The sequence below is a fragment of the Colobus angolensis genome, unplaced genomic scaffold (genome assembly GCF_000951035.1).
Source record: "Colobus angolensis palliatus isolate OR3802 unplaced genomic scaffold, Cang.pa_1.0 Scaffold352, whole genome shotgun sequence".
NCBI classification, from domain to species: domain Eukaryota; kingdom Metazoa; phylum Chordata; class Mammalia; order Primates; family Cercopithecidae; genus Colobus; species Colobus angolensis.
This window is the reverse complement of record NW_012116844.1, coordinates 210,904-235,950: the sequence shown is the minus strand read 5'-3', so window position 1 is coordinate 235,950 and position 25,047 is coordinate 210,904. Positions and strand designations below refer to the sequence as shown.

The window sequence follows — 25,047 nt, the reverse complement described above, 5'->3', positions numbered from 1 at the left end:
CTGCACACATATTGCTCCTCTTTATCTTTTGGCTTTGGTTTACATAATTCCTTACTCCTTCACTGGTTTTCCCATAATTTTGACTACTAAGATTCTACCCATCCTTTAACGGCTTAACTCAACTACTGCTTCATGCTCTCCCAACTGGAATCTCACTTCCTTTGCCTTTTATACAGGAAGGAAAGAGAATTAGTACTTACTTTGAATCAGGTCCCACTTCATTAAAAGCCATGACTTAAAATACCAAATATATGGTGACAACTCCCAAATGTGTATCTCTAAACCTCTCCCCTTAACTCCAGACTTTTACAACCTACTGCTTCTTTGATATTGCCAGTTGGAAGGTGATAGAGATATGAAACTTTACATGATTAACACCAAACTCTTAATTTCCCTCCTGCAAGCCAGCTCCTTCTCTAGTATTTCCCATCTCTGTGCATAGCACTCTTATTTATTTGATTATAGCTTAGGCCTTAAACTTTGGAGTTATTCTTGATTACCCTCTTACTCATGTACCCTCACCCAATCCATCAGCAAGCATATGAACATATTCTGAACCTAACAATCTTATTTATCTGTCTGCCACCAAAATCTCTGGCCAAATTACAGCAAAAGCCTCTAAATGATCTCCCTGCTTCCATTCTTGTCTCTCTTATCTATCATCCAACAGTCAGTGTTCCCCTAAAAATAAAAATTAACAATTCCAGGATCCTTGACAGGCTTCCCCACTGCACTTGAGAATACAATCCAAAGTCTTTATCTTGGCCTACAAAAGGGCCTATAATATGTAGCCCCCAGCACCTCTCTGGCCTTACCTTTCTCCCTTTCACACTGGCCTCTGCTGTTCTCAGGGTGTGCCTGGCAGGTTCTGGCCTCAAGGCTTTCTTACGTTTCACTGTTTCCTCTGACTGGAATGCCCTTCTCCAATATTCCATGACTGGCTCCTTCACTGTATTCAGATGTCCCATTCTCAGAAAAGTCTCCCTTCTCTGTGAAACCTAGCAGCTTTCATCATTTTCTATCCTCTTATCCTGCTGTATTTTTCTTCATAATACATATTATTTTATTTCTGTTTTATATAATCTACTAATGTATGGTCCCTACTATCAGGACTTTCTTTTTCACTACTGTGCCTTTAACACCCAGAAGAGGGCCTCACATATAAAAGAAATGCAAATGTTTGTTGAATAAATAAGTTAGTAAGACTTGAAAATGCTTGTTAGTCACAGTATGATTCTCAAGCACCAGCAAAATACACATTCTACCTTTTAGTTTGCTACCTTGCAAACTAAATTGTTTCCAAGACCTGTTATATTTCCTCATATTACTGGTCCCCATATTTATCACAACTCCTTCCTGACCTTAGTCTGACCCACAGTTTATATGTAAATCCTACAACGTGTGCACCCACTGGAAAAATCATCATAGAATTGGTTTTCATGCTCATTAAATATTTTGGAGTTTGTTTTTATAATGGCATCTTCTGCTTTCACCACCAGTTCAATCTGTCCTCTCCTTTTACGATGGCCCTTGGAGTAGAGGGAATATGGTGGCAGCAGCTCAGGATGGGTCTGCTTCCTGAATGTCACGTGAGTAGGCTCTTTCCCAAGCCTTGTCTACACTGTGGCCACATCAGAGCGCTAAGGTATAAAACATACTCTTCTGCTGGTCTGTGTCTGATAAGACTCATTAATAGGGGCACTTAGAAGGAGATGGTGTTTGCCTTCAGTCATCCCTTCTCTGTATTAATTTCATCCTTCTCTTGGAGCTTTTACCTGTTTCAAGTGCTCCTTCATGGGCTTATGGACCATTAACCTATAAAATCTTGGTTCTATTCTCCCTGATTGCCGCCCTCTTCTTATTATCTTGTTATCATGAGTACTGTTGCCAAAGTACTAAGGTAATAGGTTGACTCTGCTCAGTCATTCTTTTTCCGTTAAAATTTTTTGTTGTTGTTTGTTTGGCCTAGCCATCACCTTAGTAAATGGTCTAACTTGTTCTCTATGGGATATGTGACACATATTAGGTACATCCATAGGACAGAGTTCAGGTATGTAGACATACATCATTCTTTGATGTAAGAAACTGGAAATGTGCCCTAACCCCAACATATACCCTCACAAACCCTGTGTGGTTGAAAATTTATTTAATTTTTAAAGTTAGAATTAAGGCAATATTAATTTCATTGTTGATAGTTGATGTTATGAGGACCTTGTAAAAGAAGAACAACTGATAAAAGCTTTCTTGACTTTAATCCTAAATATAGAACCAGCAATTTAAATGTAACTTACAGTTACAAAACAGTCTTGGTTTATACTCTAAAAACTGTGGCACAGTGACATAGAAGTAGAATAAACCATACAAAAATTAAGTTTTCAGAATAAAAAAATCTAAACTTCAGATTTTTAGAGGAGGCAACTCCCTTTACTATGGCGGAAAAAAAAAAAAAAAAAAAAACCCACAGTAGCTTATACTGAGAATAAATAGTGACTGGTTCAAAGAAAATTAAGCTTTTAAATTTGACTTTCTTGTTAATTTGGTTAGTATAATGTGGTTTATATAGTCAGCATTTATTTTTCCTACACTGAACATTTTAATAGAATGCAATTTGAAATCTTCTAAACTTGAAGAATTATCTGTTATGGCATAAGCAAAATAATTAAGTCAAGATGGAAAGGGTCTTATCTGAAAAAAATACTGAGTCACCTCTAAAATAACGTTCATATGTGGTTTTTAATCTCAGGAATGACCGGATAACTCAAATAAATAATCATTTTCATTTTTATAAGGCTGCAGATATAGCACTGTTTAGTACATTCTTTTAACGTTTAAATATATTAAAATCTTTGCCTTCCATTGAGGGCTGAGTTGTCAAAATCTGGAAAGTTAGTGAACTCTCAGTCATTGCACTTACTTGATCTCTTCCTGATTTATGTGATGTCATGTGACGTTCAAGTTGGGTTCTGTATGCAAAGGTGTAACTGCACAGGGAGCAACTAAAGTTATCTTCGTTCTTTTCATGACGATATTTAATGTGTTCTTTCAGAGAGGTAAAGCGTTTATAGCCTCTATCACAATATGGACAGGTGAGTAACTGTGAAAATGCATCTGGTGTTCCTGTAAAAGAAAGATCATATATTTTAAACTTAAAACATTCAGAATATATTACCAAAGTTTCCACTGACTCCCTATGCCATGTTCCAGATACTGTGCTACCCATTTCATATTTGATCCTCAAAACAATACAATGATACTCATCTCTGTTTTATAAGAGAGAGAACACTGGTGCCCAGGAAGGCTCAGTAACTTAAAAGAAAAGTCACAGAGCCAGAAAATGAGAAGTCAGGGTTCAAATACGGGCTATCTGACCTTCAAGTCCCATATTTTTCCCTAAACTATAATTCTTCCCTTTTGTCATGTGATTAGCCAGAAAAGAAAACAAAAGTACAATTAAAATGTAGGTTGCCTTTGTAAGTGTATACAGATTAAAGGGGAATTGTGCTCTACAACAGGGTCTATTGGTAACAATGGTATGTATCATTATTTATTTAAGGTTTATTCCTCTGATTTTGAAAATGAAACTACCAAGTCATTATCATCAAAGAGGAAACAGTACACAGACTGTTTCCAAGAGCCCCTTGCAGGTAGGTGTGGCCACAGGACTGAGTTCAGACCAAAAAGGAAGTGTGTAAGGTGGGGAAGGAAAGACTGATGGGGGCCAGATCTCGGCCTGCTACATAAACACATCCCATGCATGACCCTGCTTATAATTTCCCCTATTGAAATACACTGGCAAATCTGCTATATAGCTGTGTATGTATGAATATATATAGCTTTTAGAAAACAAAGGCATTCTGAATAGAGTTTACTGAATGAACTTTATTTTTACACTTGAAGCTGTCTAAGCCTGACAATCCTAAAATGTAGTGTTTTGCCAATTAATACTATTTTAACTAAGAGTAGTTTTCCATACTTGACATTTCTTCAATGAAATAAGTTACTAAGTGATATCTTTTTGTAAATATCATCTCTATTTTCATTTTGAATTCACTATAGAAAAACAAACCACCAAAGATAATTTCATAAAATCTCCAAGTGCTTTCTAAACATATACTCCTTTATTTAAGTCCATATAAATCAAATGTCTTGCTCAAGGACCAGCTTGCAAATAATAGACTGAGCACCTGAATGTTAAACAGTTGGTCAAACATGTTGGGAGAGGGGCTTCAAGATGGCTCAATAGAGGCATCTGGTACTCACCTTCTCTACAAGGAAAAACCAAAATAATGAGTAGATAATCACACTTCACATAGATCATCTAAGAGAGAACACTGGAATTCAACAGAAAAGTGACAGGAAACACCTCAAGTAAGGAAGAAGGAAGTGAAGCAACCTGCAAAGGCTCTCCAATGCAGGGAAAGAGTAAGTGAGAGAGCCCCAGAGGTCCACATTCCCACCATGGACTCCTGCAGTCCTAGCCATGGGAGATCCCTTGACCATTGTGGGCTCTGAGATGTGGGCTCCTGCATCTTCACATGCCTGGAGCCCCTCTGACATACCTCCCTTCACAGCCACCACTGACGCTGGTTGCGGCTGCTAAGGCTGAAGTGCAAACCATTGAAAGAGACCATATTTCCCCCCAGCAGAGGAGCTGCAGACATTTTTACATGCCCCAAGGACAGACTTCCCAACAGACTGCTGCCACTGTGGGCTTCCACCGCTGGGGACAAAGTGCTAGCCACTGGCAGTGACCCCCATTTCCTCAGCAGCTGAGCTGCCATGCATTTATAAGGGACCTGAGGACAGGCTACCCCATCCACAGCTGCTGTATGGGGCTAAAGCGCACATTTCCCAGCTCCCTCCCTATGGCTGCTGCCACTGAGAGAAACCTTGCCCTCCCCAGTAGGAAGGCTACAGTGCAAACACTGATGTCCTTACCTGAGCACTCTGCTGGTGGCCTGGAATCATCCTGCCCCTGCCATGATAGCCAGTGCCTACACACACCACCAAGGGGCCTGAGGACAGGTCTATCTGGCCCAGCTTACCTCCCCAGTTTCTGAGCATGCTATTCAGGGACCTGGGGGATCACCCAGCCCCATCCAACACTGTTGTCACCTGAACACTCCTCCTGGAGGCCTGAGGTTGGGTCCACCCAACTTGCTACTATCACCACAGCTGGCATCCTCCTGCATGCACCACCAGTAGGCTTGGGGACTGACTCACCCAGCCCATTGCAGTCACTGCCAACACCAGCGTGAATCACTAGGGAACCAGGGGGTTGTCCTGCCACTGCTACTGCCATTGACCAAGTGACATCCGCTGCCCAGGAGCCTGAGAACCTGCCTACCTGCCCAGCTTAGCACTGCCACTAGCAGCACCCAAGTAAGTCACCTGGAGGTCCAAGGATCAGCCCACCTGGACTTGCTAACACAAGGTGTCAGGGTGCCACCCTGTGGTCTAAGGACAGGTACCATAGGCCCGTTACTACCACGACTAGGGCCCAAGGAATGTTCCACCTGGCATCCCTGTCTCAGCCAAACTTCACCTCAGCCTCCAGTAACAATTGCACCCTAAGCCAACGAGGAAATCACAGACCCTACTCACACTATTTATAATCAAATATATCACACAGAAATTACACTACCACATAGACCCAGAATCAAAGCCAAAGTGCCCTACTCAACCAATGAAAGCAAATCCAAAAAACTAGAATAACTATTATACCAGATGTGTAGATATCAAGGTAAGAACATAAGAAACATGAAAAAGGACGAAAAATGACAGCTCCAAAAATACAGTAATTATCCAGCAACAGATTCTAATCAAAATAAATTTATGAAATCCTGGGAAAAGATTCAAAATAATAATCTTATAAAAGCTAAGTGAGATACAAGAAAACACAGAAAAGCACCACAAAGTAACCAGAAAAACAAATCAGGATATGAATGAGAAATTTACCAAAGAGGTAAGTTTCATAAAAAAGAACTAAACAAATTCTGGAATAGAAGAATTCATTGAATGAAAGACAAAAGATATCAGAAAGCTTCAGCAATAGACTAGGTCAGGCAGAAGAAGAATTTTAGAACTTGAAGACAGGTCTTTTAAAATAACCTAGTAAGAGAAAAAAAGAATAAAAAAAATGAACAAAGCCTGCATGACATGTAAGAAACTATAAAGCAACCAAATACTCCAATTTTTGATGTGTTATAAGGCAAAGAGAAAACAAAAGGGATAGAAAACCTATTTAATGAAATAATAGCCAAAACTTCCCAAGTCTAGCAAAGGATTTAGACATCCAGATACAGAAAGCTCAGTGAATCCCCAAACAGATACAATTCAAAAAGATTTTCTCCATGGCACATTATATTCACTGTCAAAAGTAAAAGACAAAGAGAGATTCTAAAAACAACAAGAGAAAAGTGTCCAATCACTTGTAAGGGAACCTCCATATGACTAACAGCAGTTTAGCAGCAGAAACTTTATAGGCTAGGAGAGAAAGAAATGATGTATTTATTCAAAGTATTGAAAGAAAAAAACCCTGCCAGCCAAGAATCTCATACCCAGAAAAATTATCTTTCATAAATGAAAGAGAAATAAAGTCTTTCCTAAACAAGTAAAAGCTGAGAGAATTCATGACCACTAGACTGGCCCTACAAGAAATGTTTAAGGGAGTCTTATCCCTGGAAGTGACAGGAAAATATCTACCATAATGAAAACACATGAAAATATAAACCCAGTGGTAGAGCAAGTACAAATAAGAAAGAAAGAACTCAAATGTTACCACTACAGAAAACTACCAAACCACAATAATAATCAGTAAGAAAGGAACAAATGATATACAAAACAACCAGAAATAAAAATAAAATGACAGAAATAGGCTCTAACATATCAATAATAATAACCTAAATGGATTAAACTTTCCACTTAAAAGATACAGATTGGCTGAATGGATGAAAACTATAACCCAGCTATGTGCTGCCTACAAGAAATTCATCTCTCCTGTAAAGATACATATAGATCGAAAGTAAAGGGACAGAAAAAGATGTCCATGCAAATGGAAACCATAGTGAGCAAGAGTAGCCATAATGAGATAAACTCCTAAATCTAGTAAACAAAACAGTATAAGGGGACAAAGAAGGTCATTAAATAATGACAAAAGAATCAATTCAGTAAGAAGATATAACAATTATTAACATATATGCACCCAACACTGAAGCACCTGCTTATATAAAGAAAATATTATTAGATCTAAAGGGAGAGAGACTCTAATACAATAATAGTTAGGGACTTCAACACCCCTATCAGCATTACACAGATCATGTAGAAAGACACTTAACAAAGAAACACTGAATTTAAACTGCATTTTATACCAAATGGACCTGAGACATTTACAGAACATTTCAACCAACTAAAGGATACATATTCTTCTCATCAACATACAGAACATACTCTAGACTGCATGTTGGGACACATGACAAGTCTCAAACAAATTTTTAAAAATCAAAATCATATCAAGTAGCTTTTAGACCACAAAGTAAAACAACTATAGATTTTAATAATAAGAGGAACTTTGGAAACTCTACACACACATGAAAATTAAACATGTTTCTGAATAACCACTGGGTCAAAGAAGAAATAAGGAGGAAATTTTAAAATTTCTTTAAATGAAATTAAAATTAAAATTTATTTAAATGAAAATGAAAATCAAAACAGAACATACCAAAACCTATGAAATACAGCAAAAGCACTACTAAGAGGAAGTATATAGCAATAAATACCTACATCAAAAAATAGAAACATTTCAAATAAATAATCTAACAATGTGCCTCAAGAACCTAGAAAAGCAAGAACAAAGCAAACCTTAAATTAGTAGAAGGAAAGAAATAACAACAATCAGAACAAAATAAATGAAATGGAGACTAAAAAACAACACAAAGAACAAAACAAAAAGTTGGTTTTTTGAAAAGGTAACAAAACTGATAAACCACTAGCTAGACTAAGAAAAGAACAGAGAAGATGCAAATAAAAAATGAAATAAAAAGACTTACAAATGATACCACAGAAATACAAAAGAGACAATTATGAACAACTATACATGAAAGAACTGAAAAACCTAGAGGATATGGATATTCTGGACACAGACAGCCTACCAAGATTAAATTAGAAAGAAACAGACCAATAATGAGTAATGAGATTGAATCCATAATGAGTATCTCCCAACAAAGTAAAGTCCAGGACTGGAGGGGTTCACTGCTGAATTCTACCAAACTATCAAAGAAGAACTAACACTAGTTTTCCTCAAACTATTCCAAAAATTTGAAGAGGAGGGAATTCCCCCTAATTCATTCTGTAAGTCCAGCACTATCTTGATACCAAAACCAGAGAAAGATGAAACAAAAAAGGAAAACTATCCAGGTTAATATCCCTGATGACAATAGACACAAAATCCTCAACTAAATATTCACAAACTAAATCTAACAGCACGTCAAAAAGATAATGCAATATGATCAAGTGGGATTTATCCCATGGATGCAAAGATGGTTCACCTCCATATGCTAAAGGCCATATATGACAGAACCACAGCTAACTTCATACTGCATGGAACAAGCTGACAGACTTCCCTCTAAGAAGTGTAATCAGAAAAGGATTTCCATTCCTTCACCACTCCTACTCAACACAGTATTGGAAGTCTTAGCCAGAGCAATTGGGCAAGAGAAAGAAATAAAAGGCATCCAATTTGGAAAAGAAGTCTAACAGTCTCTCTTTGCAGACTATATGATCTAATATCTAGAAAAACCTAAAGACATGACCAAAAAACTCTGCAATCTGCTAAATAAATGGCAAGTTGCAGGATACAAAAATCAACATAAAAAATCAGCAGTGTTTCCGTACACCAATAATGAACTAGATGAGAAATAAATCAAGAAGACCATCTCATTTATAGTAGCTAAAAAAAAGTAAAATACCTAGGGATAAATTTACCCAAGGACGTGAAAGACCTCTTCAAGGAAAACTACAAAATATTGATGAAAGAAACTGAAGAAGACACAAATAAATGGAAAGACATCCCATGCTCATGGATCAGAAGAATTAACATCATTAAAATGATCATATTGCCCAGAGAAATCTACAGATTCAATCCAATCCCTATCAAAATATCTATGTCATTTTTCACAGAAGTAGAAAAAACAAATCTAAAATTTTTATGTAACCACAAAAGAACAATATAGCCAAAGCAATCCTGAGCAAAAAGAACAAAACTGGAGACATTGCACTACCTGACTTCAAAATATAATACAAGGTACAGTAACCAAAACAGCATGGCATTAGTATAAAACAGATACACAGACCAGTGGAAGAGAATAGAGAACCCAGAATTAAATCCACATTATTAACAGCCATTTGATTTCGACAAAGGCACCAAAAACTTACACTGGGAAAAGGACATACTCTCCAATAAATGGTGCTGGGAAAACTGAATATTAACATGCGAAGAATGAAACTGGACTCCTATCTCCACCACATACAAAAATCAACTCAAGATCAATGAAAGACTTAAACACCACCATAAAACTACTAGAAGAAAACACACAGAAAACACTCAGGACATTGGGGTAGGCAAAGATTTTATTGCTAAGACCTCCAAAGCACAGGCAACAAAAACATTTGACAAATGGGACTATATTAAACTAAAAAGCTTTTGCACAGCAAAGGAAACAGAGTGAATATCTGCAAACTACTCATCTGACAAAGGGACTAATATGAAGAATATACAAACTACTCAACAGATTAAGAAAACCCAAATAATCCTATTGAAAAGCAGGCAAAGGACATGAATAAACATTTCTCAAAAGAAGATATACAAATGGCCACAGATATATGAAAAAATGCTCACCATCACTAATCATTAGAGAAATGCAAATCAAAACCACAATAATGTATCATTTCATCCCAGTTAGAATTGCTATTAAAGACAAAAACTAATGAATGCAGGTGAAGATGTGGAGAAAAGGGAACTCTTATATATTATTGGTGGGAATGAAAATTAGGACAGTCACTGTGAAAACAGTATGGAGATTTCACAAAAAACTAAAAATAGAACTATTATATGATCCAGCAATTCCGCTACTGGGTATTTATCCAAGGGAAGTCAGTATATCAAAGAGATGCCTGGATCTCCATGCTTATTACAGTACTATTCACAACAGCAAAGATATGGAATCAACCTCAGTGTCCATCAATGGATGAAGAAAATGTGGCATATATGCACAATTGAATACTATTTGGTTATAAAAAGGAATAAATATGTAAACAAATGTCGTGGATATGACAGAATACTTCAAAATGCTTTATTAGCATTTAATTAGATTACATTAAATATCTGAAAGTAATGAATAACAAAATCAACAACTTATTCTGTAATTCAAACTGTTTACTAATTCAGAATAGTAGTTCCTCAATTTTTAGATTGTACTGTGTGGACTTGACAAACTTTAAAAGGTTTAACCTTTATTAGAACTACATAATGGATCATTTCTTTAGGTTTCATTGTTTCCTTTCAGTGAGGCTTTTTGAAAGCCTTTAGTCACATAAACATTTTACATAAATACATATATATTTTTAAATTTTGCATTTCCCTTTCATTTCTTTGATAACTTACTTTCTTCTGGTGAACAATAACATAGTCTTTTCCTCCAAAACTGTAACACAGCCTATTTCTTCTCAGGAGAGTCTGAACACATTTTTATTGCATTTTCCTCACTCTGTACACTGACTTTTCATATCACAGTGGAATAAGGCAGATTCAGAAAAACCACTGTCACCAAATTAGTATGTTCTTGTACAAAGCAGACAACCATATTTTTATTTGCTACGAGAAGAGTGGGAAAGAATCAAAGGGCAGTAAGGGTTTTTCTAGTTCTTGCTTCTACTGTCTACTGCCATGTAAGTAAATGGAATTTGATGTCCAGACACTGTTCTAAGCATTTCATATGCAGTGGCATTACTACCACAATACATGAGCAGCTAACAATTTATTACTGTGTGGTCACCATAGTGTTCCATTAATGAAACAGACTGCACTCTATAGGCACCTGTAATAAAGTCTGGTCCTCAAGAATGTTCCCAATAGTAGAGCAAGTTCCCATAGTAGAATGGTAGAAACAACAATCCTTTAAAGAGGCAAAGAAACACAGTTGTTAAGATCTATTTACCATTTTCATCATGACCACTGGCTTCTGGTGTACCCTGCCTCTGGTCCTCTTCAGGTGCCTCAGGAAAAATGACAGCAGTGTCTTGTTGTTGCAGAAACTCTTCAACATTAGGATCATGGTTTTGCTCATTTTCTGCATCTGACTCGCATTCATCATCTTTTACTAAAAAAAAAAAAAAGCATACTTTTAAGAAAGCAATCTCACCACTAAGTTATTACAAAGGTTTTCTAAATAAGAAATTATTTATCTTGAGAGAACATGTGATTGTTCTTGAATCTGCAGAAAATATTTCTTGAAAATTAAAAATGAATTCCACTCATTTTGTTGTAATCTACTAAGATATCTCTTTGCTTTATAAGTTTAAAGTGTTATGAATGTGTGAAATTATCACAGTATCCCTTTTAAATGTTAAAGTCATACTTCTATTGCATTTTACTAATAAAACACAGAGAAGGCAATATAGTTGACTGAATTATTTCTCAATTAATGATAAAGCAAGAAAAAAACTTTAGTTTTCAAAGGTCACCTTCTTAGCAACCTATCATATCACAATATTTATTTAAAGTTGGACAATAGACAGCCCCTTATCTGTGGCTTCATTTTCCATGATTTCAGTTACCTGTGATCAGCTGCAATCTGAAATCAGGTGAACACAGTACAAGAATAATAATCTGAGAGAGAGCGAGGGAGACCACATTCATATAACTTTTATTACAGCATATTGTTATAACCATATTTTATTATTACTTTTTGTTGCAATCTCTGTATAAAATTTATAAATTAAACTTTATCATAGGTATGTATACAGTACAGTATATGTAAGTATTTATTTCAGACACTTGATGGGGGGTCTTGGAATTTATCCCCCATAGATAATGGTAGGGGGGGACTATACTTTAAATCTGAATCATTCTCATATAAACCATTCTGACATTCAGTTCAGTTATATGATTTCTTAGAACATAGTTTTTAATAATTATCTATAGTTAGAAGGATTTCTAATAAGCATCAAAGGGTATCAAATCTATGAAAACTGTTTCTTAGCTATACTAGTATTCATATAAAACAAGGCTATTCTTTTTCTATTTCTGCCTCAGTAAATGTTTAACTGTGGGATTAAGGCAGAGGCAACTTTTCTTGAATTAGAAAGACTTATGCTTTGAGATGGCAGCCCAGAGTGCTGCCAAGTTTCTAAAGCAGTATTGCTGTACTATGGTTTTCCTCCATTTCCTCCACTGGCTCCAGATGAGGGCCTCTACTCCATGCTGGTAACTGCAATGCCTTAGTATGGCTCCCAAATGCAGCAGGGATGACTTCTTTATAGACTCTGACTGAACTGTCAGGTCTAAATTTGTAAAACAGCACTTCCCAGCAAGCTGACATTTGGCCAAATTAAAATGGGGATATATGGGCATCTGTTTGTTTGATGGTTATTAAAACAATCTTGCTACATCTGCACCGTGGTGATAACTGAACTCATCAGGGTGACTGCTGTTTAAAACCTGAGAACAAATGACAGTAACAAATGGTGACTGTAATTTTTTTCCCTACTTCTCAATAGCTATCAATTATTTAACATTTGCTACATACCAAGAACTGCATTATTTAGTTAATGTCAGTAGTTACCAAACTGGGATTACTGGATCCAGAGGTAAGTGAAGACTTTTAAAAGGTAAGCTGGACTGTTGGTTTTAAAGGAATCAACTCCCAGATCCTCAACTTCCATGCAAACTCTTTTCTAGCATCCTTAAAAGTTCTTCTCCCTGCTCTCCCTTTTTCACAGTATCCCTTGTTCTTTCTTAAAAGAAAAAAAGAGAAAAGGCATATTCCTCTATCCATCCATGACATGATTATGGTACACTGCTTGGAGTGTAAAGTCCTCCTGGGTGCCAAAGGAGTAAAGTTCAAAATACTGATTAGGGAAAGCCTTCTTTACTGACAAATAAAGGCAACATAGAATCACTACAGGTTTTCTGGTCTTCCCTGTTTACATGAATTTCTATTAGGCATAAAGCACAACTGAAATGGGGGTATGCTGGTCCTGGTTGGGACGCTGAAATTAACTATATAATATGGCCAGAGGGAGTGAGGGTAATTTTCCCTTAATGACCCCCTAACTATTATTTAAAAATTCATTGCTCTTCAGGAGACTGATAAGAGCAAAGCAAATAATATTCTCAAACATCATTCCTAGGATTTGTCATTAGGTAGAACAATAAGCAGTTCTGAAGAGCTAAAGCTGAACAAATCAGTGGCATTCTTTGCGAAGCAACTTCAATTTTTTTAATTTAAACTAAATAAAAGTCATAAATGAAATTAATGTATTATGTGATTTCTTACAGATTCCATGTTGAGTTGCTAAGAGTTAAAACTATTTTTATCAAATTATATAAAATATTTATTTCAATTAAGCAATCTCCATCTTATATTTTCTAAATCCTAATAAAAATTGTGAGTGTGCTAGCTGTTGGAATGAGTTTTTAAATAGTATACACTTTTCAGAACTGCATGATCTGTATTTTATATATGAATTTTGCTACTTCAATAAATTCTAGCTTTCCTATACATTGATTAGGTCTAAAGGTACACAGTTGGAGATGAAGATTTTTTTAACATACAAATTAGATGAGATCTATATAATCTTAATCTTGACTTTACTACTTAGTATTAGTATAAGATGTATTTACTTATACTTTATGTTTTCTTCATTACTGATAATTTCTTTTTTTTCCTTGAGACTGAGTTTCGCTCTTGTTGCCCAGGCTGGAGTGCAATGGCGCGATCTTGGCTCACTGCAACCTCCACCTCCTGGGTCCAAGCGATTCTCCTGCCTCAGCCTCCCAAGTAGCTGGGATTACAAGCGTGTACCACCACACCTGGCCAATTTTTATATTTTAAATATATCCTTCATACACTTCCTTATTGATGAGATTTTATAAAATTCCTCAAAATATGTATTGTCACACTGAGTTCAAAAAATGAAAAAATGCTTTTTTTCCTGACTGAAAGTAAGTCTGACTTGTCTGGCTGGTTTGATGTTGATAACTGGCTTTGCTGGGTAGATTATTGGAAATTTTCCAGAAATTGGATGAACTAATAAGGTATTGCTCAAAATACAGTTCATATAATAAAAGTGTTTTTCATGAAAAATATACTGGTAAAAGATACTTAAATTAACCATATTTCAGTTTCCTCAATTATTTCTGAATACATTAAACAAAGTGACTGTGAGAAAAAAATTTTTTAAAGCCCAAAACAGATATCATTAGTCCTTTGATAAATAACTATTGGTAAAGTCTTTCTGGTATATGTCCCAGAAAATGAGGGAATAGATGATTGTAATCACTGGGAAACAAATCTTTTTGCAAATTAGATGGCTTTAAATTTTGGTTTTCAACAACATTGAAGAAATAGTTAATCAAAGTATAAGCTGACAGGACATTAAAATATTTTCATTGACAAATAACTTTTGATATTATGTCTGAAGATGTATAAAAACTGAGTAACTCACAGTTATAACATAAAATTTTATTTCATCTTTTAATTTGAGAATAAAGGTACCTCAATGCTAAAAAAATAGAAACCAAATGATGAACACTTTTCCTTCTAGAAATAATATTAAGCTATTATAATTAATTACTATTTATGAAGTAATTTTAAAAATTAGCTCCTTTAATCTCATTTCTAGTAATGTTTTTCTTTAATAATTAAAATTTAAAATATACTTATGTTGTGATCAACAATGAACTACTAATAATTAAATGATAAATCCCTGAATTTTCTAAAAAACTAAGATCTTTGTGGTCCCTGGAAATTAAAAATAAATTTTAATTTATACACATATTTTTCTTGTAAAGAAACAAAATAGTTGATCAAAAATACCTTCAAACAGGAAATACAGATTGGCATAAAATTCTATAGTGTATATAGAATGGAAATATTAGCTCAAAAAGTAAATATTATGACCTAACATTTCTTACTCTTAAAGAGCATTTTCATACTTTTAAAAAAACGATAATAGGTATTAATATACTATGGGTTTCATATGTAATAGTGATGTTAAAACGTCAATGTTTTACTATGCCAAAAATTAAATTATAACTACTGACATTTAAAATGAAAAATTTTATATGTCCATTAAGAAACTTGTGAGGCAGTATATAATCAGTTTACATCCTATAAAATTTATATACAGTATCTCTTAGGGTTGTTGTAAGAATTAAATTAATTAATACATTAATGTACTTATTAGGAGGGTACCTGGTATGTAGTAAGTACTATGGAATTGTTAGCTATTTATGCCTTAAAGAAGTCTTGCAAGATGAACATAATTTTGCAATTAAAATTTTTCTCAATAAAAAAATTAGGGTCAGAAAAGGTTTTCTAAGATCACAGAGAGAAAATGTATTACTGTTAGAGCACACAAGTTGGTATTAGGTGTCAGGTATAAAATCTGAGCTCTTTCTATTAAACTACACTCTATCTCCATGAACCCACATTTACCAGGCCCAATTTCAAACTGAGACCAGAATTTCTGCAGCTTTTTAAAATTTGAAGTGTTGGGAAATGCACATCTTGAAAAGGTCAATTATAAATGTCCTGGTCTTTAGATGATAAACGTATATATTTAAACATTAGGGAGATGAGCAAATATACAGAGCATAAAAGGGTAATTGGGTTTTCTTTAAATATGACAAAACTCAAAATTGACAATCAAAGTATAGAATTAAATGACTATATACGTGTATTTGAGAGAGCAAATATTTAATATAAACACTAAATATTTTTAAATCAATCAATCAATTTTTCCATCCTGAATAAAGTGTCCTCAGGCTTCCTCTTATCTTTATCCTCCATGTTTGAAACTTTCTAAAATTATCAACTATATAAACAAAAAAAGGGATGCTCAGTAGGAACAAAGGATGTTTTAAATGAATTTTTTACTCTGAATACTAACTTCAGACTATAGTTCCTTAACTTCAAGAGCTGCAAAATGAAGTCTGCTATAAAAAAGATCCGACAACGTTCTGAACTAATGATGGTGATTGCTGTAAAATATTTTTACTCATTTTGTCAGCATATTATTCCCTAGAAGTCAAGAAAGTAACAAAAGCAAAGGCATGACATAATTTTACAGTTTAACTGCTCAAAAGTCTCAAAAGTTAAATTTCCTTTTAAAGCTACACTCACTGGAGCTTTAATGGAAGTTTGCTTACTCCTAACTCCCCATGTTCCAGGTGAATAATGCAGCAGGGATCATCATCGTGTAGATGGGGGAGATTTTACATTCCAGCAGCAACTTTTGTTAAACACAAATTTGAGAAGGTTACTCTGCCTTTCAGATGCAATTTTTTTTGAGGAAATTTACATACTATTCAGTATTTCAAACTGAAAGAATTCATTTATTTTTATAGTGAAGAACAGCCTGACAGATAAAATACTGTAAACCTGTGAGTATCTTTTTGGATAGCATTTTACCTAGAAGGGCAAGTAGTCTTCTGTAACTCTGGTAATATAAGCCATCAAAGTTTAACAACACTAGGTAAAAGTAAACAGTGTACTCTTACATTTATTAACATTACTGTATTACTACTAACAAATGTCCAGCTTAAATATTTTACATATTCTATAGTTTAGCATTGCAAACATATGATAACAAGCATATCTGAATACATTATCCACGCAAGTTACACAGAACCAAGTTAGGGGCAAAACATAAAATCGTAGGCTATAGGCACCACAAATTATCACATACTCCATTATTATTTAATTAACCTGGAATTCACTTTTAATAACAGCGCAAAGATTTACTCTGTTTTACAGAAATGACTGACAAGTATAGGAGTGCTATTGTTTATATTATGAATAAAAATCTAATCTTGACACTTTTAGGCCATGAACCGTACCTCATCTTACCTAATGAAAGATAAAATTTCTAACCCTTTATGGAATATTCCTAAAATGCACAGCAAAGTAAAAAACAAATCTATAGATGATAACTCATAGAAGAGAAGGAAAAAGAAAATGTAATGAAAACTATATGATAGAAATATCTAATTTATGGTTGAATATACAAAGTACAATTATACTACGTTTAAGTATAATATTGTGAGGAAATGTTTTAATAATCTGGAATTCATTTTTGAAGTTTACATTCTAACAGTTCTGGGTCTTTTAGGGAACACAATAAAAAGTGACTGGTATTATTATACATAATATCTGATTTAATTTTTCCATGTACTCTTTTGCTTCTTAAATCTGATCTGAATCCATTACAGAGGAATAGCCTTAAGTCTCAGGGAGTATGTACTTTTTAGTCACCTAAAAGCAAATTTCCTTGTTTACTATAATTCAACTTCATTTTATCCTTTTTCAATCACAGAAAATTTAAGAAACATTTTTGATTCTCTTGTTTGCTGCGACATGTTCACTCAACTCATTAATATTCATGATTCTCATCTGATTCATAGATAATCCATATTTGCTTTTTCTATTTTCTTCTGCTTTTTGTCTTGTGGGCAATTCAAAGCAGACCCAGGTAACTAATAATGAAACTCAAAAGTTAGATCTGCATTTCTCTAACTTTGGTCAAAAACTTGACAGAAGTTCAAATCATCTTTCAAACACTTATTTTTTGGATTATCTGTAGGTTATACTTGTCATTCTTATAGAACAGAAAAATCTGCTATGTAATATGAATCTGTAAGTTACTCTGTATTTAAGGAATATTTACTTCTTTTTATGTAGTGCATCACACGCCTAAGTACTTAAACATTTAAGGAAGGGAAGATAAAAGAGAAGGAAACGGACTAAATTCAGGACTCACAAATGCGAAATCAGTGACACAAAAGACCTTCTTTTAAAGGCTATGGTATGAAAGTAAGCTGCAGCAGAGTACCTGTACATCCTGCTTCATCTGCCTGAGCTTCAGGCCCCAGGATTTCTTGCCCTTCCTTTCCTGCTGAAATCAAAGAAGAAGAAATTAAAATAGATCTATAGTGTTCCTAATACAAATAAAAGACACATGTTTAAAGTTTTGGACATCCCAATTACTCTGATCTGATCATTACACATTGTATGCATGTATCAAAATATCACATGTGCTCCCCAAATATATACAGCTATTATATATCAATAAAAAATTAAAAAAATAAATCCAGGTATCACAACATTTTAATTTCCCAAAATCTGAAAAGGAAACTTTCAGTACAGATTATATTTAATTTGAATTTTTTCCTTTTATGAATATGGTAATGTGTCCTTGAAAAGTAAAGCTGTTTAAATAAATTAAGTGGACAGTCTTATCACAAAGATATCTTAGAGAAGTAAGAGCAGTACAGATTTAGATATTCTGGAATTATACATATTTTAGGATTATAAGCAAACTGGAATTTTAGTATTATTTTGGGAAAAGAGCTCTACCTATAGATGGTAGAATTATGTATTTTTATTTCTTCTCTAAAGCACAAATTCTATGTTCTAGGCATTGTGCTAGTAACATACTTCTTTTAAGCTTTGTAACAACATATTTTATAAGTTAAAAAACTTGAGGCTTGGAGAAGTTAAATAACTTGCCCATAGGCACACAACTATTAGGTGGTAGAAATGAAATATAAATGCAGGTCTGATTGACTTCAAAGCCCACTTTCCATCACATTCTTGCTCATTTAACTAGGGTACCAGAAAACTAGAAAGAAGACTGGACCAAACGTTACTGTGCCCAAAGTAAACACCTAAGGCATTATGCTTTTTCTTTCACTTTATTCATTATTCTACTACGTATGTTGATATGTAGTAATCAACAATATAGTGCTACTAACAAATATTTTTAGGTATCTGTCATCTTCCCTTGCTACCTCTACATTTAGAGTGGGCTATCTGTAGCATTTCATACAGCATAGGTTCAGAATAAACATTTTGTATGATAAATAAATGCATACTTTTTGGACAAGAAGTATGTTTTATATTTTCAGGTACATTTTATTTATTATAATAATGTATTAAGAACATGTGCATATATGAAAGGTATGAAGAAGTTAAAAACTGTTCCTTTTCTAACTAGTAGCAGAGTATATGTCATAATTATGATCAGAATACTTATACGGTCACACCAAAATAGTGTAGTTATCTGCACCCTAATCAAATTGCACTGAATATGTCAGTCAAAAGTCTTGATTTAAATTTCTTTTAGGTTTGGTTGTTAAATTGAGAAATAGAGCACTAATCAAGTAAAATGTTTGCATCGCATTATAGCATTTCCTTTAAGTGCCTTGGATTATCAGGTGGATTTATTCAGCAGATTTTCTTTACTCATTAACTTTCGTACTAATACTTAAAGATGATCATATAGGAAAAACAGTCAAAATACACACAAACCTCTTTAGATCAATGTAAAAAACACTGTTTTAAGTAGATAATGATGAGATTAACTTCTGCTGAAGTCTCATTTTATACTTTCCATCAGCAAAATGACAGTTTAAAGATTCTTGGTAAAGTGCTTACAAAGCTGTAGGATAAAGATTAATGTTTGCTAAGTGTCTGCAAACCTCTAGCACCCCCTTTTTCTCGCTTCAATGTGTCTCCTTAAACTAAAATAATAAACAGTATGCCAACCGGGTAATTATATGATGGTAATACAGTTATTGATTATTGTATACTTATGTTCCTTATTCTTCTAAAATGAAAATCAAAACAGCCAGAGTTCTACCTGATAAGATGGTATATGACATTGATATTAAAGGTTAAAATGACATTTTTAGACATTGCTAATTTTTCTACTTATAAATATTTTAGGAACTGCAATTTGATTAATTTATTTGTTTCTTCATTTCTTCATCCCCCCTTGGGATAAATTCTAGGCTCTTTAGATGAGTATTTAACATACTTCAGAATCTACTCCAAGACCTATTTTCCACAATTTAAAAACCAGAAGTCTATTTTTTTCCCTCATTATTGAGGCTGGAGTTTTGGTTGAACAACTAAGATCATGGTGCCTAATGAAAACAGAAAACATTCTAATGTTGGCCTTCAGCACTGCAAAAAAACGCTGCCTCGGTATAGGCTCCTTTCTGCATCATCCGTGGACTAGCATGAATGTGTCTGCAAACAGGATGTGCTAAGTATTTTTCAAGCAGCAGTATCTCTCATGTGTTCTGATCTTACTTCTGATTTAGGAATTAAAAGGGGAGTAAAGTAACAAAATCAACTTGTACGTATTTTTTCCTGTAAGACTTAATAATGTCAACAGATTATGACTGGTTAACCTAAATGCAATTTTAAAAAGAACGCTAGAATGCTCCTAAGGTTTTTGTTTTTAGTATAAATTCTAAAGCAAATATATAAGTGAGAAAAATGCCTGAGTAATAAGACTTTGTTTTTACAAAATGGAAAATAATGGAAAAAAGTGGCCTAAAAAATAAGTGATGAAATAACTACTCAGCAATAAAAAAGAACGACTATTGATACAAGCAACAGCTCAGATGAATTTCCAAGAATTGAAAAAAAGCCAGTCTAAAAGGTTACATACTGTATGATTTCATTTATGTAACTTTCTTCAAACAATACAATTGTAAAGATGGAGATTAGTGGTTGCCAGGGGTAAGGAATAGGGCAAGGTGGAGGGACAGTGGTGAATATGTAACAGGAAATGAGAGCCTGGTAGTGACAGAACTGCTTTGTATCTTGAGTATATCAATGTCAATATGCTTGTTGTGACATTATATTGTTACCATTGGAGGAAACTGGGTAAAGGGTACATAGGATTTCTCTGTATTATTGTGAATCTATCATTAGGTCAAAATAAAAAGTTTAATTAGAAAATAAGTCAAAGGCAAATATTGCAAATTCAGACCAAAAGAACTTATGGCTTGTTCTTTTTAGTCATAAGATGAAATTCCTAGTAAATAAAAACAAGAATGGAAAATGTGATTAATTTTAATAAAAATCCAGAAGCCTTACTATCATTTGCAGGATAGCATAGTTTAAGCTAAAGGACTGGTTATTTAGCATTTGTGTTAAATTCAAAAACTTGTGTTTTTTGAAATTCACACCCATGTGTTTCTAACCATTTCAAATGTGTTCATGGGAATATCTTATAGCAACCTCTAAGAAGGCACAGTAATTACTAACTGAATCAGATTTCCCTTCCCTGGTTTGCCTACTGCTCTTTGATACACATTCACACATGCCAGGCACATTTTACCTGTATAGATACTCCTTGACTTATGATGAGGTTACATCTTGATAAACCCATTATAAATGGAAAATATCATGTCAAAATGCATTTAATACACCGGTCCTGCTGAACAACATAGTCCAGCCTAGTCTACCTTAAAGGTGCTCAGGACAATTACAGTATCCTACAGTTGGGCAAAATCATCTAACATGAAGCCCATTTTATAACAAAGTATTAAAATCTCATATAATTCATTGAACAGTATACTGAAAATGAGAAATGATTTCATAGGTCCTTGGAGTGTGGTTTCTACTGAATACATATTTCTTTCACATCACTGTAAAGTTGAAAAGTCTTAAGTCGAAGTTGTAAGTTGGGGACCTTCTCTGTACCTTTTCTCAAGTTGTTCCCTCTGCCTAGAAACCCATTACCCAGTCCAAATGAGTAACTTCCACAAATTTTTTAAAGGCCAATTCACATCTCTCTCATTCTGTAAGTCGTTGCTGGGCCAGCTTTCTGCTATTCCCACCCTACTGTTCCTGCTAAGGGAAAACTATCAAAAAAGAGAATGCCAACAGATTCCTGAATTCAAACCTAAATGTGTTCAAACTTTAGAGATGAAATGTTTCACTGTATACTTTTCCAGATAGTTTCATTTTCCCACTCCTGTATCTTCTAATTTATAATATGTATGTGAATATTTGTGGTATAACTGTCTAGCAAAGTTAAAACGAATATAACTCACAAACTCCATGAATACCCATTACCTTAGATAATGATTAAAAATATATACCTGAGGTCAGATCCAGCTAAGATGGAGAATGCACAAACCGTTTATGTCTGCTACTAAATCTAGCTAATAAAACCTGGGGATAATGAAGGGAACAGTTATTTAAAGACTCTAAAGGGTAAGTCACAGCAGGTGGACTGGAGAAGATGACATGATAAGAATTCAGAGTAGCACAGGGTGATTCCCCTTACCTTTTTCTTTCTTCTTTTTTCAAAAGGTACCCCTGGTCCGGATTCAAGGGAGCTTAAAACCTGCAAGTGGGCCCTGGGGCATGGCAGTGAAGTCTCTAGGAGAATCCTTCTAGTTTAGGCTCAAGGAGCAGGAAAAGGCTTAAAGAAAAGAAAAACTGCCCTTTTCTCCTTTATTCTCTTGCATCCTAACCTTCAAGGTAGTAGCAGAAATAATGATGACTGCAAGAATTTAAAACTTTGAGGGAGGGAAAACTTCCTCTCCAGTAGGAGGAGCTGTGGCCCTAAGAGTATAATATAACCTCCACTGAGCTCTTTCTCTGTCTTCTTTCAGCTCTTCCACAGGCACAGATGCAGGAAGTATGTGGTAAAGTAGGGTAAATGAAGTCCCAAAGTTTTGGCTAGAGGACTGAAAAGCAGAGTCTCTAGGAACTCAAAGTACTGAGATCATGAAAGAGAGAGGCTCAGGAAAGTGATCTCATAAGGCTGTTTATGAACTCTTGGGTTTATGCTCAAACTTCTCATGTGTGAATCTGATCACAGACTGTGAGAAACTAAGTATGGACAGACAATTACCCATGTTCTAGACTGGACCCTAGGTGGTACATGAAGGACAGATCTGAATAGCATTTCAAAGGCTTTGAAAAGTGAACCAGTTGTGGAATCACAACCTATATACTGGCTGGAGATTGCATCCTGAATACAACTGGATAAACTGCCTGTTAAGCAAAAAATATCAAAATTCTCTATAGGATTTAAATAAGACCAAGTATTAGTCTTATTTAACTTATTAGTCTCATAACATAATACTTGAACTATCCAGGATACAATCTCAAATTACTTGGCATGTGAAGAATCAGAAAAAGTCTCAAGTCACACAGGAAAAGGTGATCAGAAAATGGCAACATTGGGAAGAAAAAGATGTTGGAATTATTAAACTAAGACATTAAGACAACTATTATAAAAATGCTCCAAGAAGTAAGGGTAAACACTGTTGAAAAGAATGAAAAGGCAGACTGTCTCAGCAAATGGAAGATATTTAAATAAAAACTAAAAGAAAATTTTAGAACTATTAACATAAAGTAACCAAAATTTAAAAATCACTTGATGGGCTTCATAGTAAAATGGAGATGAAAGAGCAAAGACTGGTGAACTTGACAGTACATCAATGGAAACTATCCACTTTGAATAAGACAGAGTAAAAATATTTCTTAAAAAATAAAGAGTCTCAGGATATGCAGGACAATAATAAAATACCTAACTTTGATGTCACTGGAGTCCCAGAAGGAAAAGAAAGTTGTAGTGCAGAAAAAAACTGAATAATGTTCACAAATTTCCCAAATTTAGTGAAAGACATAAACCAACAGATTTAAGAACTGAACCTCAAATAGTAACCTCCTAACCCCCCAAATCTAGGCTCGAACCCATCAATCAAACACTAGACTCAAACCCATCAATCAAACTAGTTTTAAAAAATATTAAAAAGAGCCAGATGAAATAATACATAATTATAGGGGATCAATTATTTAAAAGACTAGAGTTATAATCAGAAATCATAGATTTCATAAGAAAGTAGAACATGTTTAAAACAAAAAAAAATCTGTCAGCTCAAAATTCTAAATCCAATGAGAATATTCTTAAAAAATGAAGGTAAAATAAAGACATTCTCAGATAACAAGTATAGTTCATTGCCAGCAGATCTGTTCTAAAAGAATTACTAAAGGAAAACTGTCATAAAGAAGGTGAAATGAGGAACACTTGGAATGTCAGGAATAAAAGAAGAAGAGAAATGATGTAGCGCATATAACAACTATAAAATAAAGGAGGGAGAATAACAAAACTCACATGAAAGAGTTACACATTCCACTTGGCATGGTAAAAGACTGATTCTAAATAGACTGTGAAAAGTTAGTATGTACATTCTAATCCATAGAGCAACCACTAAAAGAAATCTATACAGAGATACACAGTCAAAACTAAAATAAATTGAAATGGAACACTAAAAAATATTCAAATGATCCAAAACAAGGCAGAAAAAGAGGACCAGAAGAGTGAAAATACAGAGAGAAAAACAGAAAACAAATAATAAAATGATAAAACCAAATCCAAATATCAAACATTTTACGAAATATAAATGGCCTAAACAAACCAATTAAGGGCAGAGATTATCAGAATAGACCAAAAATATAATAAAAACAATCTCCACTAATATCCTCTCTACAAAAATTACTTCAAATATAATGACACAGTTTAAAAGTAAAAGGATGAAAAATTCTATCATGAAATATTATATCATTAACCAGAAGAAAACTAGCGTGATTACATTAATATCAGACAAAGTAGACTTCAGCAATAAGAAAATTATCAGAGATCAAGAAAAACATTGCATAATGATAAGAGGGTCAATTTGCCAAGAAAAAAGAGTGATTTTAAATGTGGATGTATTTAACAACAGAGCTTTAAAATAAGCAAAGCAAAAATGAACAGAACAAAAAGTAGAGACAAATCTACAATATTCTTGCAGACTTCTGTACTCCTCTTGCATTAACTGACAGAACAAGTAGACAAAAAATTAGCAAGGATATAGAAGAACTAGGCAACATTAACAACTAGATCCAAATAATTAACACTCACCCCAATGACGGAATTCACATTCTTTTCAAATGTACACAGAATATTCAT

General features: G+C 34.2%; 1 protein-coding gene across 4 annotated transcripts in view; it reads right to left on the bottom strand.

The window, feature by feature from the left end:
* ZEB1 (zinc finger E-box binding homeobox 1) overlaps nt 1-25,047 on the bottom strand; it is a 188,280-nt gene that overhangs the window by 16,017 nt on the left and 147,216 nt on the right. For 2 of the 4 annotated variants that reach the window (XM_011952941.1, XM_011952939.1), the window contains 3 exons: nt 18,112-18,174; nt 11,214-11,375; nt 2,915-3,117 (listed from right to left, as the gene is read on the bottom strand). In XM_011952941.1, coding sequence (XP_011808331.1) covers nt 2,915-2,944 — 30 coding nt within the window. In that variant the 5' untranslated portion in view covers nt 2,945-3,117; nt 11,214-11,375; nt 18,112-18,174. The remainder of the gene's footprint in view (nt 1-2,914; nt 3,118-11,213; nt 11,376-18,111; nt 18,175-25,047) is intronic. The other 2 variants (XM_011952942.1, XM_011952940.1) reach the window with 1 other exon arrangement.